This window comes from Elephantulus edwardii, unplaced genomic scaffold (genome assembly GCF_000299155.1).
Source record: "Elephantulus edwardii isolate Elephantulus edwardi_28Jun2011 unplaced genomic scaffold, EleEdw1.0 scaffold00409, whole genome shotgun sequence".
Lineage (NCBI taxonomy): Eukaryota > Metazoa > Chordata > Mammalia > Macroscelidea > Macroscelididae > Elephantulus > Elephantulus edwardii.
In genome coordinates this window covers 1,121,523-1,132,596 of record NW_006400159.1, presented here as the reverse complement: position 1 = coordinate 1,132,596, position 11,074 = coordinate 1,121,523, and the positions used below count along the sequence as shown (strand labels likewise).

The following is an 11,074-nucleotide window of genomic DNA, read 5'->3' as shown; positions in this document are numbered from 1 at the left end:
TCTAACATCAGCTACAATATCTCTAGTACCATGACCCCTTCTAAACCCAGCCTGGACTTCTGGTAGTTCTCTGTTGATGTGCTGTTCCAGTCGTTTTTTGATAATCTTCAGTAAAATCTTGATCATTGACATAAATAGCTGTAAGAACTAGTTAATATATTAAACTCAGTAAGACGTATGCAGCTGGATTAAAACAAAGCCATTTACCAAAGAAAACATTAGGTTTTCCCCCGCAATAAACTATGGAAGCCCTTATGTCACCATCAAAGGGTGTTTACAGAGCCAAGCCTGAGACCCATGGTTACTCGATCAAGCACAGAATGTTCTTCAGGTCTGGAAGAGCAGAAGGGGAAGGGCACTGGGTGAAGTTAGAGGAAGGGCACGAAAACCACACACAACCACTTCAGACACAAGGATGTCTAAGCAGAAATGACAGGGACATGAGAGGTGGGTCCAGGTGGTAACTGCTGCGCAGCCTCTGCAGGCTGGCTTTGAGGGGACACAGTTCACCAGTGCAACTGAGAGAGGTGCAGACACCACGGCTGCTAACAGGCTCATTGCCAATACTAGGAAGGAGTCTGCTGAGTTAGTAAGGTTAGGCAGGGCCACGTGAACTATTCTCTTTTCACTGTTGGACTATCAGCACAGTAATGAGGATGGACATCTCTCAGAGGGAGCATGGCTGCCCTGCTGACAAGTGATGAGCTGCTATCAGGAGACAGGGAAGAACGGAGAAGCAAGGGGGTAGAAGGGACGATCACTTTAAACTATTATTTCTCTGGACTAACAGAATTCCAGCTCAGCTGCACACTGAGCCCCAGGAGATGACGCTACTATTCCTGAGAAAAGGATTTCAATTCCGCTTGCTTTATGACTGTTTCTCTGTGCACCTCACAGCAATGGGAGTGATAAAAGGGGTCCTGAACCAGCATGTCTGTACCTGCAAGTCCATCAGCTGGGCTGTCGACTTCCCCTGGAGGCACAATGCCTGTGAGATCAGAGCGTGTAAGTCCTCCAGGCCAAGGGTGTCCACCTGGGAGAGAGAGGGGAATGCAGCTTCAGGCTGTGGAAAGTCCAATCCTCAAATGCAGATCTCATATGGAGGACATGATTAGACCTTTGAGAAAGACAAGTGGGGATGAGGTGCAGGAGGCGAGGAAAGCTTCTTCTTTCTCGATCCACTGCCTGTGAGGTCCTAGAGTACACATACTTGGCTTGGGCTTATAACAGACTTCCTCTCTACATATTAGCTAGCTATATAAAAAGTTCCACAATGTCTATGGGTCATCCTCAGGGGCCAGCTAAGTCTGATTTGTAGAGAAATCCAGTGATCTTTTTTTTTTTTTTAACAAAATCCCACAGGCGGTTATAAAGTCAAGACTGCCTGAAAAAGTCATTCTGGCAAGGCTGGGGTGATCAGAGCAGAGTAAATGTCACAGTCATATATCCCAAGTGAATAATGTCCTCTGAATCTACTTAAATACACCTGGGACCCAGAACACAAGCCCCCTCAAATATTTGTGAGAAGAGTAAGGGAGAAATGAGGGGAAGCACAGGAAAGTGTGGACAGTGGCACAGCTGGCCTCTAGTGAGTTCTGGAAGCTCAAAGCCAGGGATGGGCACTCAAGGCTCATGGAAAGTGGAGAGATTCAGAGAGTACAGAAGATGGACAAGAGTGGAGGAGGGTCACGAACAGCTTCATGAGTAAGAGTTGGGAGGGGTAACTTTGCCAGTGGGAAACTGCAAATGAGGTATACTTCTGCTATGCAACTTCTACGTATTTATGATACCACGTCACTCACAGCATTCTCGTCCTATTGTTTTGGTAATTGTTGCAAAAGCCACACAGAACTCATAAGCCATGGTGAGAGTTCTGTGGTTTACTTGGGAAATAAGAGGCTGCAGCTTAGCACGAGTAGGTCTAGGAATAATCTGGATCAGGTTAAGAATCATACAGGTGATGCTTGGCCAGGTCTCCAAAGTGGAAAGCATACCCACACAGCTTTTCAGACAGCTCACAGATTACCCATCTAGCCTTTTGCCAGCAGCTCTATCATAAGCAGCCAAGCTCTTGGCTTTTCTCTCGTAACTAACCCAGCTCTCAGTCAGCTGTTCTCTCCTAACCAGGCCACCTTTCACTCCACTGCTTTCTTAGAAAACCAGTTCAGCGCTCAGCCAGAGGCTCACTCATAACCAGGCCAGCTTTAAGCCAGTTGTTTTCTCATAACCAGGCCAGCTTTCGGTCAGCTTTTCTCTTCAATTAGCTCTTCTTTTATAACCAGGCCAGCTCTCAATCAGCTGTTCTTTCAGATAACTAGCCCAGCTCAGTCAGCTGTTCTCTTGGATAACCAGTCCAGCTCTCAGTCAGCTATATACCCATCACCAGCCCAGCTCTTACCCAGCTGTTGTCTCATAACCAGCGCAGCTTTCAGCCAGCTGTCCTCTCATAAAATGCCCAGCTCTCAGTCAGCTGTTCCCTTGTAACCAGGTCAGACATCAGCCAGTTTACTTAGAAAACCAGTCCAGCTTTCAGCCAGCAGCTCTAATCTAACCAGTCAGCTTTTAGCCAGTTGTCCTCTTATAACTAGTCCAGCTCTCAGACAGCTGTTGTCTTATATAACACACTCAGCTATCAGCTGTCTCTCAGAACTAACCCAGTTATCAGTCAGCTGTTCTCTCATAACCAGCCCAGCTCTCAGTCAATGGCTATCTTACAACCAGCCAGGCTTTCAGCCAGCTGTTTTCTCAGGTAACCAGTTCATCTCTCAGCCAACCAGCTCAGTCCTTAGCCAGCTGTTCTCTCAGGCAACCAGCCCAGCTTTCAGTCAGGTGTTCTCTCTTCACCAGCCCAGCTCTTGTTCACCTGTTCTTGCTCAGTTCTTACTTGGCTCTTTTCAGAAAATCAGCCCAGTTCTCAATCATCTATTCTCTCATAACCAGCCCAGGCCTTGGTCATCTGTTCTCTCATAGCCAGAGCCATCTCTCCAGCCCAGCTCTCTATCAGTTGTTCTTGCAGATAAACAGATCAGCCTTAGTCAAGTCAGCTCTTCTCTCAGGAAACCAGCCCAGCTCTGTCTCCTATTCTCTCCTAACCATCCTAGTTCCCAGTTCACTATTCTTTCCTAACCAGCCCAGCTCTCTTCTTACAAAACCACAGAGCTCTCAGCCAGCTCTCTAACTAATCTAGGTTCCAGCCAATCTTTCTCTCCTAACCAGTCTTGCTCTCAGTCAGCTGCTCTCACATAATCAGCCCAGCTCTCAATCAGCTGTTCTTGAAGAAAACAAACCCAGCTCTCAGCTAGCTGTTCTCTCATAACCAGCCCAGATCTCAGTCAGCCGTTCTCTCCTAATTAGCCCAGATTTCAGTAATCTTCATGAAAAAGCTCTTCACATCCCAAATATCTGCTCCCTCGGTGATGTCCTAAAAAAAAAATCTGAGTTTCAATTCTTGACATCTGCCAGTTCTCCTCAGTTCCAGGACAGGACCTTCATCACCAGACCAGAGCCCAAGCAATCCTTAATGACTCAAGATAGGATAATTACCTCAAATCCAGTACATTATTAATAGCAGAAATCAGCCTTACTCCTGCAGGACTCCAGGGCAGGAAGGATCTTGGGGAATGCCTATCTTATTCCTAAAGTTACTTATTTGAGTTGCAAATCTCTAAGTCAAATCCAACAGGTAGTGTTTCACATACTCACTTATCCATGGCACCTCCTCTCACTTAAAAGAGTCTCAAAGGACTGTAGCCACCGGAGCATGTGCTGGAGATGACAGCTCCCAGGCACTGGCCTTCACAGAAGTAAGGATAGAGGTAGCATCACTGGAACTCTTGCAACACACAACATGACAATTACCTGCACAAAGAGGTAGATCAGGAGACAGCATAGTGCCTTGAGTGGGCCCTCCACAGCCTGCAGGTCTTCCCGCATGGAGGAGAGGTTGAAGCATGCCAGGAGCACATCGAAGCGCCGGGCATGTATGCTTGGTTCCTGGGACAGCCACAATGTCTTCAAGCTTGGTGTCCCTCCTGAAGGAGAATAGCTTCTGGAGTTAAAGAGCATGAGTCTTTTCCCTCGTGATATACTTCGACCTCTAACCTGAAGGAACGTAACTTCTTGGTTTAGAGAACCAGAACAAAATAAAGCGGAACTCTGAGTAGCCAGCTTGTTGGAGGGCTTTCAATGAAGGCGCAGCCTTACTACAAAACTTTCTGTGCTGTTTTGAATGCAAGTTCAGCAGCATCGTGGTTCAAATGCTACCACTGCCCTTCTCATTACACTCATAACCTCCAAGCCAGTGACTTTCAGATGCAGAGAGAGAAACACACACTTCCCAGCTCTAGGTCCTGCTCACCTGACCTGGTGGGGCTAAGGCTGTATGTCACACTGACACTAAAGGTCCAGTGCAGGAGATCTGAGGCCACTAAGCTACAGAAAACATATCCTCAAAACACTAAACAAAAAGGAGCTTGCAAAGTGTTCTGTTTCTAGGTTTCATGTTTAAGTTTTTTTTCTGGCAACCCATAGTTATTCAATATTCTCTGCCAACACTGTAATCCAAATGGATCAATTATTCTTCAGTCTTCTACATTCACTATTCAACTTTCAGATGCCTATCAGGGAATCAAAATACTATGCACCCTTCAATATATATTACATCTCAAAATCAAGAAGATGAAAATCCTTACTACTAGACCAACAGGCACTAGACCATCATGACAGCTGTAGAAAAGACTTGAAGCTGTAAAAAATTTCCTTTAACACCCATGGGAGCAGCAGGCCAGAAAGAAAAAGACATGCTGCACTGGGGAAAGTCTCCTAGGACGTTTCCTAAGTTCTAAAGAGAAAAGGTGTCAGTGTAAAGGCTAAAGAAAGTTTACCTGATCCAAGCCATGGTCTTTTCTATTGTTTCCTATGCATCTGAAAGTTGGACAATAAATCAGGAAGACTGAAGAAGAAATGAAGTCTTTGGATGTGGTGTTGGAGAAGTGCACTGAACAGCCCGTGTCAAAATAAACAAACAAATCTGTGTGGAAGAAGTGCAACGAGGATTGCACCCTTAAAGGCGAGGACTGTGAACTCTCATCTCACATACTTTGAGCACCCTCTCAGGAGGCGCCAATCTTCAAAAAAGGACATCATGATGGAAAAGGGGAAGACCCTCAACAAGATGGACTGACACAATGGCCAACAAAGAACGTGAGCATGGCACAGGACAGGACATGGTTCACATCTGCTGTTCAGAGGGTCGCTATAAGCTGTCAGCTCAGTAACAACTAACAACAGTCTTAGTTTTGAGGTTTGAGTTTATCACTGACTGACTGATAAGACTACAGAAACAATCTCTACAATAACTTTTCTCAACTTCCTTCCCAATACAATCTCAAGGATTAAAAACAATCTGTAATGCCCAGATCCTTTAGTAAATTACAGGCTCTAGTGGTGTATTCTTTAGGGAGTTGTGCTCCCAAGCCAAGGGCTGTGCCCCTCTGGGTCTAAGAATCCACAAGCTGTTCTGCCGGATCAAGGTGGGCAATGTTCTTCCATGTTGGTAAGTCTCAGAAATTCAAGTATGAGTTGGTTCTGGCTTGACAGCAATGAGCTGAGTTGTGAAGGAGGAGAACAGTGGCATGAGAAAATGTAATGTTCGCACACTCTCATTTACACACTGTTGTCAAGTCAGAACTGATTACTAGCTGACTCTCCAGGAGGTTTTCAGAGGCCTAAATGACATGCCCATCTTTCTCCCGTGAAGCTGCTGATGGATTCACAACTCCCTACAATCTAGGCCAAAAATGTGTTATCAAAATTTTAGAAAAGAATTTTGTCTGTAAAGAATGGCAAAGGTCACTGAAAATCATGTCTGAGACCTCAGCCTCTCATCTTTGGTTTTCTGCACAAATAATATTATCCCTAAAGGCACAAATTACTGACCTGCGTCTAGTACCAAGAATTTGTAGAAAAGAAGGCTTCGAGTTGACTTCCAAAGCTAACTTCAGGTGAACTGTTTTTCCTTCCCTCCATGTTCTGAATTACTGCCCATGAAAACATAATTTCCGAATGCATCACCGTTCCCTTTCAAGAGCAAGGTAATTCTCATTCATGCCAGTGTCGGTTGAGCCATGTGGCCCTCTGGAGTGTGAGCCCCCATCTCAACAACCTGGTCCTTAGCTCAGGTGGTTCCCTCGCCCTGGGCATATATATTCTGCTTCATCTCCTCTTCCACCAGGATCTTTGGCTTTGCGAGAAGGGGCAGAACACAGCAGGCATGGCATCCAAGGAAGCGGCCTGCACTTGACTACACTTCCGTGGACATCCTCGGACAACTGTAGCCTTAGTCCCAGAGCTGGGTCTAGACAGGGCAAGTAAGTGTGTCTGGAGTCACACCTGGCTCTGTGTGCGGGCCAGGACTTGCATGCATAAGGTACCTGCAATCCTCACTGGCAGTGGCCTGACCAGGTCTGGGTGCTTCAAGGGGTTCCCAGCGTACACGAACCACTCCTTCACCTCTTTGAGATTCCTGGACTCCCCAGCCAGGTCATGGGTACCGTCTGTAGGGAAAGAGCAGTCAGTGAGCAATAAGTGCTGTCACCGTTGGGCCTGGTCAAATGCACACATCCACAGTGAGCTTTGCATGACACTGCTTAAATAAAAATCCATCTGCACTGCAACAAACTATAGGAAGTACACAGGAATAACTGAGAAACAGAACCTGCCTGCTGTTAATTCAGCAAGACTCACAGTGACTTCACAGGACAAAGCAGAACTGTCCCATAGGATTTCCAAGCCTATCACTGAAGACGACTGCCCTCCTTATTTTTCTATCACAGAACAATTGGTGGATTTGAACTGCTAACCTTTTTGTTAGCACTTACCTTGCCAACTACAGACACGGGCTATTACAAGCCAGCATTTCTTTCAGTGGAAACAGGGACACTCTGAACTTGCACAGTCTACATGACCAGTCTCCTGCTGTAACCTTCACTGCAGTGTGTCTCTTGTTCCCTTTACCCAATGATGTGGGGGAAGCATGCAGCAACTGAAACCCCAAAGGCATTGTGAGAGAGCCAGCCAGAAGTCTGGGAAAGTTCCTGTACAAATCCAGATCCCAGACGACCATGCTCTTCACTCTTATTAAGGAGGCCAGGTGCAGCACAGTGCATTCCATGTGGGGCTGGAAATCGAAGGATGGCAGTTAGGGTTAATCAGCTGCTCCAAGATAGGAAGGCAAGGGTGTCTACTCCTGTTAGGTTAGGACTGGAGTCTCAGAAAACTAACCAGGTATGCCATGTATGGGAATCGACTCTTAAAATCACAGTTACAGTCCACCAGGTGTTTAAAAAAACAGACCAGAAAAAAAGCAATACCTGAGACCACATGTTAGAAATAAACAAAGCCATCACAACAAGATAAAGATAAATAATCCAATAGAAAAATGGGCACAGGATATGAACAGACACTCCACCAAAGAAGACATTCAGATGGCTAACAAGCACATGAAGAAATGTTCAAAATGCCTAGCTCTAAGAGAGAGGTAAATAAAAACAACTATGAGATATCATCTCACCCCAGTCAGAATTGCAAAATTTAACAGAACAGCAAGCAACAAATGCTGGCAAGGTTGTGGAGAAACAGGAACCCTTATTCACTGTTGGTGGGAGTGTAAAATGGTGCAACCACTGTGGAAGGCGGTATGGTGCTTTCTCAAAAAGTTGCAAACTGAGATACCATTTGACCCAGAAATCCCACTACTGGGAATATATCCCAAAGAGACCATAACTGACATCCAAGCAGATATATGCACACCCATGTTTATTGCGGCTTTGTTCACAATAGCAAGGAGTTGGAAACAACCCAGGTGCCCATTAAGAAACGAATGGATAGAGAAGTTGTGGTATATTCACACAATGGAATACTACGCTGCATTGAAAAACAAGGAACTCATGTGATAGTATTCAAAATGGGTGACCCTGGAGGACACTATGCTGAGTGAAATATCTCAGTCACAAAAGGACAAATACTGCATGGTGCCACTGTTGTAGAACAGGACTGACATTGGGGTGGGAGGGAGACTGAGAAAGATGGGTTCAATAATGTACATTGTATTGAAACAGATGAAGGAGAAAACTGTTTAAAAGGGATATGTGATTAGGTATTTTTGTCATGACAGGAGTCCAGAGCAAAGGCTGCATAGTGGAGTGGACCTGGGGGGGAGGGTTCGTAAAACAATGAAAGAATTTTTCTTTTACTTTTCCAAGAAGGTAGTGTACTGGGGGAGGGTTAGGAGGGGAGAAATGTACAACAATGAATGGATGGAAATCCAAAGTGTCTGTAAATTTTCATTGAAATTAATAATAAATTAAAAAAAATAAAGCAAAACAAATAAGACCGACTTTTACTGGAAGATCTTGTGGTTTAGAATCACATTATCTGAGCCCACAGTCCTTCTGATCATTTGCTATGCATCTGAGAGCCAGACAATGGATAAGGGTTGACGAAAGGACAACTGATGCCTTTGAGCTGTGGTGTTGGAGAAGAGTGCTGAACATCCCGTGAACTACCAAAAGAACAAACAAAAATGTTTTGGAGAGGGTACAGCCAGAATGCTCTTCAGAGGCCAGGATGATGAGGTTTCACCTCACATACTTCAGGCATGTTGCTGGGAGGGGCTCTTTCTTGGAAAGGGACATGATTCTGAGAACAGTAGAGGGTTGGTAAAGGAGAAGAAGACCCTTGACCAGGTGGGCTGCTACAGTGACTGCCACAATGGGCTCAAATAGTGTCAGGAAATGTGAGGATGGCACAGGATAGGATAGGGTGTATGTAGATCTGCTGTTCACAGGGTCATTATGGGTCATATTCGATGGAACCTAACAACAGGAACAGCAACGTGAAACCACAGACAAAACATTCGCAATGAAATAAGCTCATTCAGATTTGCATGAATTAAAATGAAACAGTCATATTTTAAAATGCCTCTTAGATGAAGAAAAGGAGGCAAGGAAACTGAGCTCTGTAGTTCCTGAGCAAAAATGATGATTTTCTCATTGGAACTTTCAATTACTGGATCAGAACACAGAATACATTTACACAAAACAAACAAACAAACAAAAGAATACATTTACACAAGGAGTAAGTACAGCAGAATCAAAGAAACAAACTCAGATTATTTGTTTGGGATTAGCTAATCTCACTGTTAAATTGAGCAGATTCAGCTGCAGAAACTGGGAACCTCAGGACTAGGAAAGCAGTAGCAGAGAAAGCAGCATGTGGCCTTCAGGGCCAGAGGTTCCTGCACCAGCAGTACCTTGCTGCTGACTGAGAAGCTGTGTGGATGAGGGGGAACACTGGTCTTGCTGTGAACCTGGCGTGGCTCTGCTATGCCTTAACACGTTGCCACAAATGACAGTAATACATTGAAAAAAATAAATTGTGTTTCTAAGCACGGTTGTCAGTTTAAAAGTGTGCAGAAACATGTTAACCCCTGACTTTATGTGATATCCTTTGCCTTCTTTCCTCACCCTGCTTCCCTAATAAATGCCACAACTCTGAGTAAAAAGAGACTATAAATTCTGTGTGGTCCCTTGCAATGAAATTCAGACCCAGAAATCAGTAGAAGTAGATGCAGCCGAGGAGGGGCCCTGCCTGACCTTGCAGCTCTTTGTTCTTCACTGTGGTGTGACTGATGGAAAGCGTTTTCTTTTATGGAATTAATAGAAGTCAGACTCAGCTGTGTCCATGTCGTCCTTGCTCCTTTTGCACGACGCCAAGTGAATTCTATTTATGTGCAAACCTATCCTTGTTTTTATGATGGTCTTACACCATCATAGTTATTTTGTGACTGACTTATTTTGCTTAGTATAATGTCTAAATGCATCCTTGTTGCAATCCTTTTGGTGGTACAGCTGATTTCTTTGTTCCATTTTCTTTTCTTTGCTGGGTTAATTTTGTTTATGGCTTTAAAAAAAATAATTTCCTCCATTACTTATGTCTGACATTTTTTATTTTAATGAGTTTGACTAATTTTCTTGTAAACTAGGGTGCATCTAATTCAGGCCATGGTCCTTTTCAATCACTTGTTATGCATCTGAGAGCAAGACAATGAATAATGCCAACAAAAGGAGAACTGATACCTCTGAGCTGTGGTATTGGAGAAGAGTGCTGATCCCACTGACTGCCATAAAATAAAACAGATATGCCTTGGAGTGCAGCCAGAGTGCTCCTTGAAGGCAAAGATGACAAAGCTTCATCTCATATTCTTTGGACACATAGGTTATTACTTGGAGAGGGACACCACGTTTGGAAAGGGAAAGAGCTGATGAAAGACAGGAAGATCCTCAAACAGATGGAGAGATACAGTGACACCTATCATGCACTTGAGTGTGTCAGAGATTGTGAGGATGACACAGGATAGGGCAGGGTTCACTATTGTTCAGAGGGTCGCTATGGGTCACATTCAGAAGCACCTAACAACAACACTAACAACTAATTTTCTTGGAAGCTATCCTAAAATTACGATTTGACTCCCAAATCTAAAATAGTTCAATCAAGACTTGTGGTAGGACGGTAATCTAGTCAGAACAGCAGAACTGCCTCTCTCCATCAGGGACAAAAAGATTTTTACATAGAATCTTGACCACGGAAAATGTGAGCACCCTGAAGTGCAGGGGTACTTACTGAAAACAAAACTCAGTAGGAGAAAGAGTAAAAATGTGGGTGAGATGCTGGAATAAGCATCACAATTCAGATGGATGGAGATCAACTGCATGGAGAAGGACAATCTTATGGGCACATAGCTACCACACAATGAAAACCAGGGAACTTTCACCTGAGCAGATAGGATCCTGCTTTATCCTGAACAGGGTGCGGGAAGACCTTCCACAGCCACTGCCTGGACCATTTTGAGTAGGGAGATGGGGTGGTGTGGAGGAGGAGGAATGGGGCATGTGGGGAGGATTGGGGAGTGGGGAGTGGGAGAGTTGGGGGTGGGGATGTAGGGAGGTGGGAAGTGGAAGGATGGGGAGGTGGGGGAAGTAGGGAGGTGGGGAGTGGGAGAGTTGGGGGGGTGGGA

The 11,074-nt window shown here is 44.8% G+C and overlaps 1 protein-coding gene and 1 pseudogene across 1 annotated transcript in view; both read right to left on the bottom strand.

The window, feature by feature from the left end:
• Positions 1 to 299, bottom strand: part of LOC102868367 — a 2,897-nt pseudogene extending 2,598 nt beyond the window's left edge.
• The window catches only part of LOC102870796 (constitutive coactivator of peroxisome proliferator-activated receptor gamma-like), a 56,470-nt gene that overhangs the window by 26,954 nt on the left and 18,442 nt on the right, over positions 1 to 11,074 (bottom strand). Inside the window, exons 4-6 of the mRNA XM_006902411.1 lie at positions 6,432 to 6,510; positions 3,859 to 4,031; positions 941 to 1,033 (exon numbers count right to left, since the gene is read on the bottom strand). Of these exons, the coding sequence (XP_006902473.1) occupies positions 941 to 1,033; positions 3,859 to 4,031; positions 6,432 to 6,510 (345 nt within the window). The remainder of the gene's footprint in view (positions 1 to 940; positions 1,034 to 3,858; positions 4,032 to 6,431; positions 6,511 to 11,074) is intronic.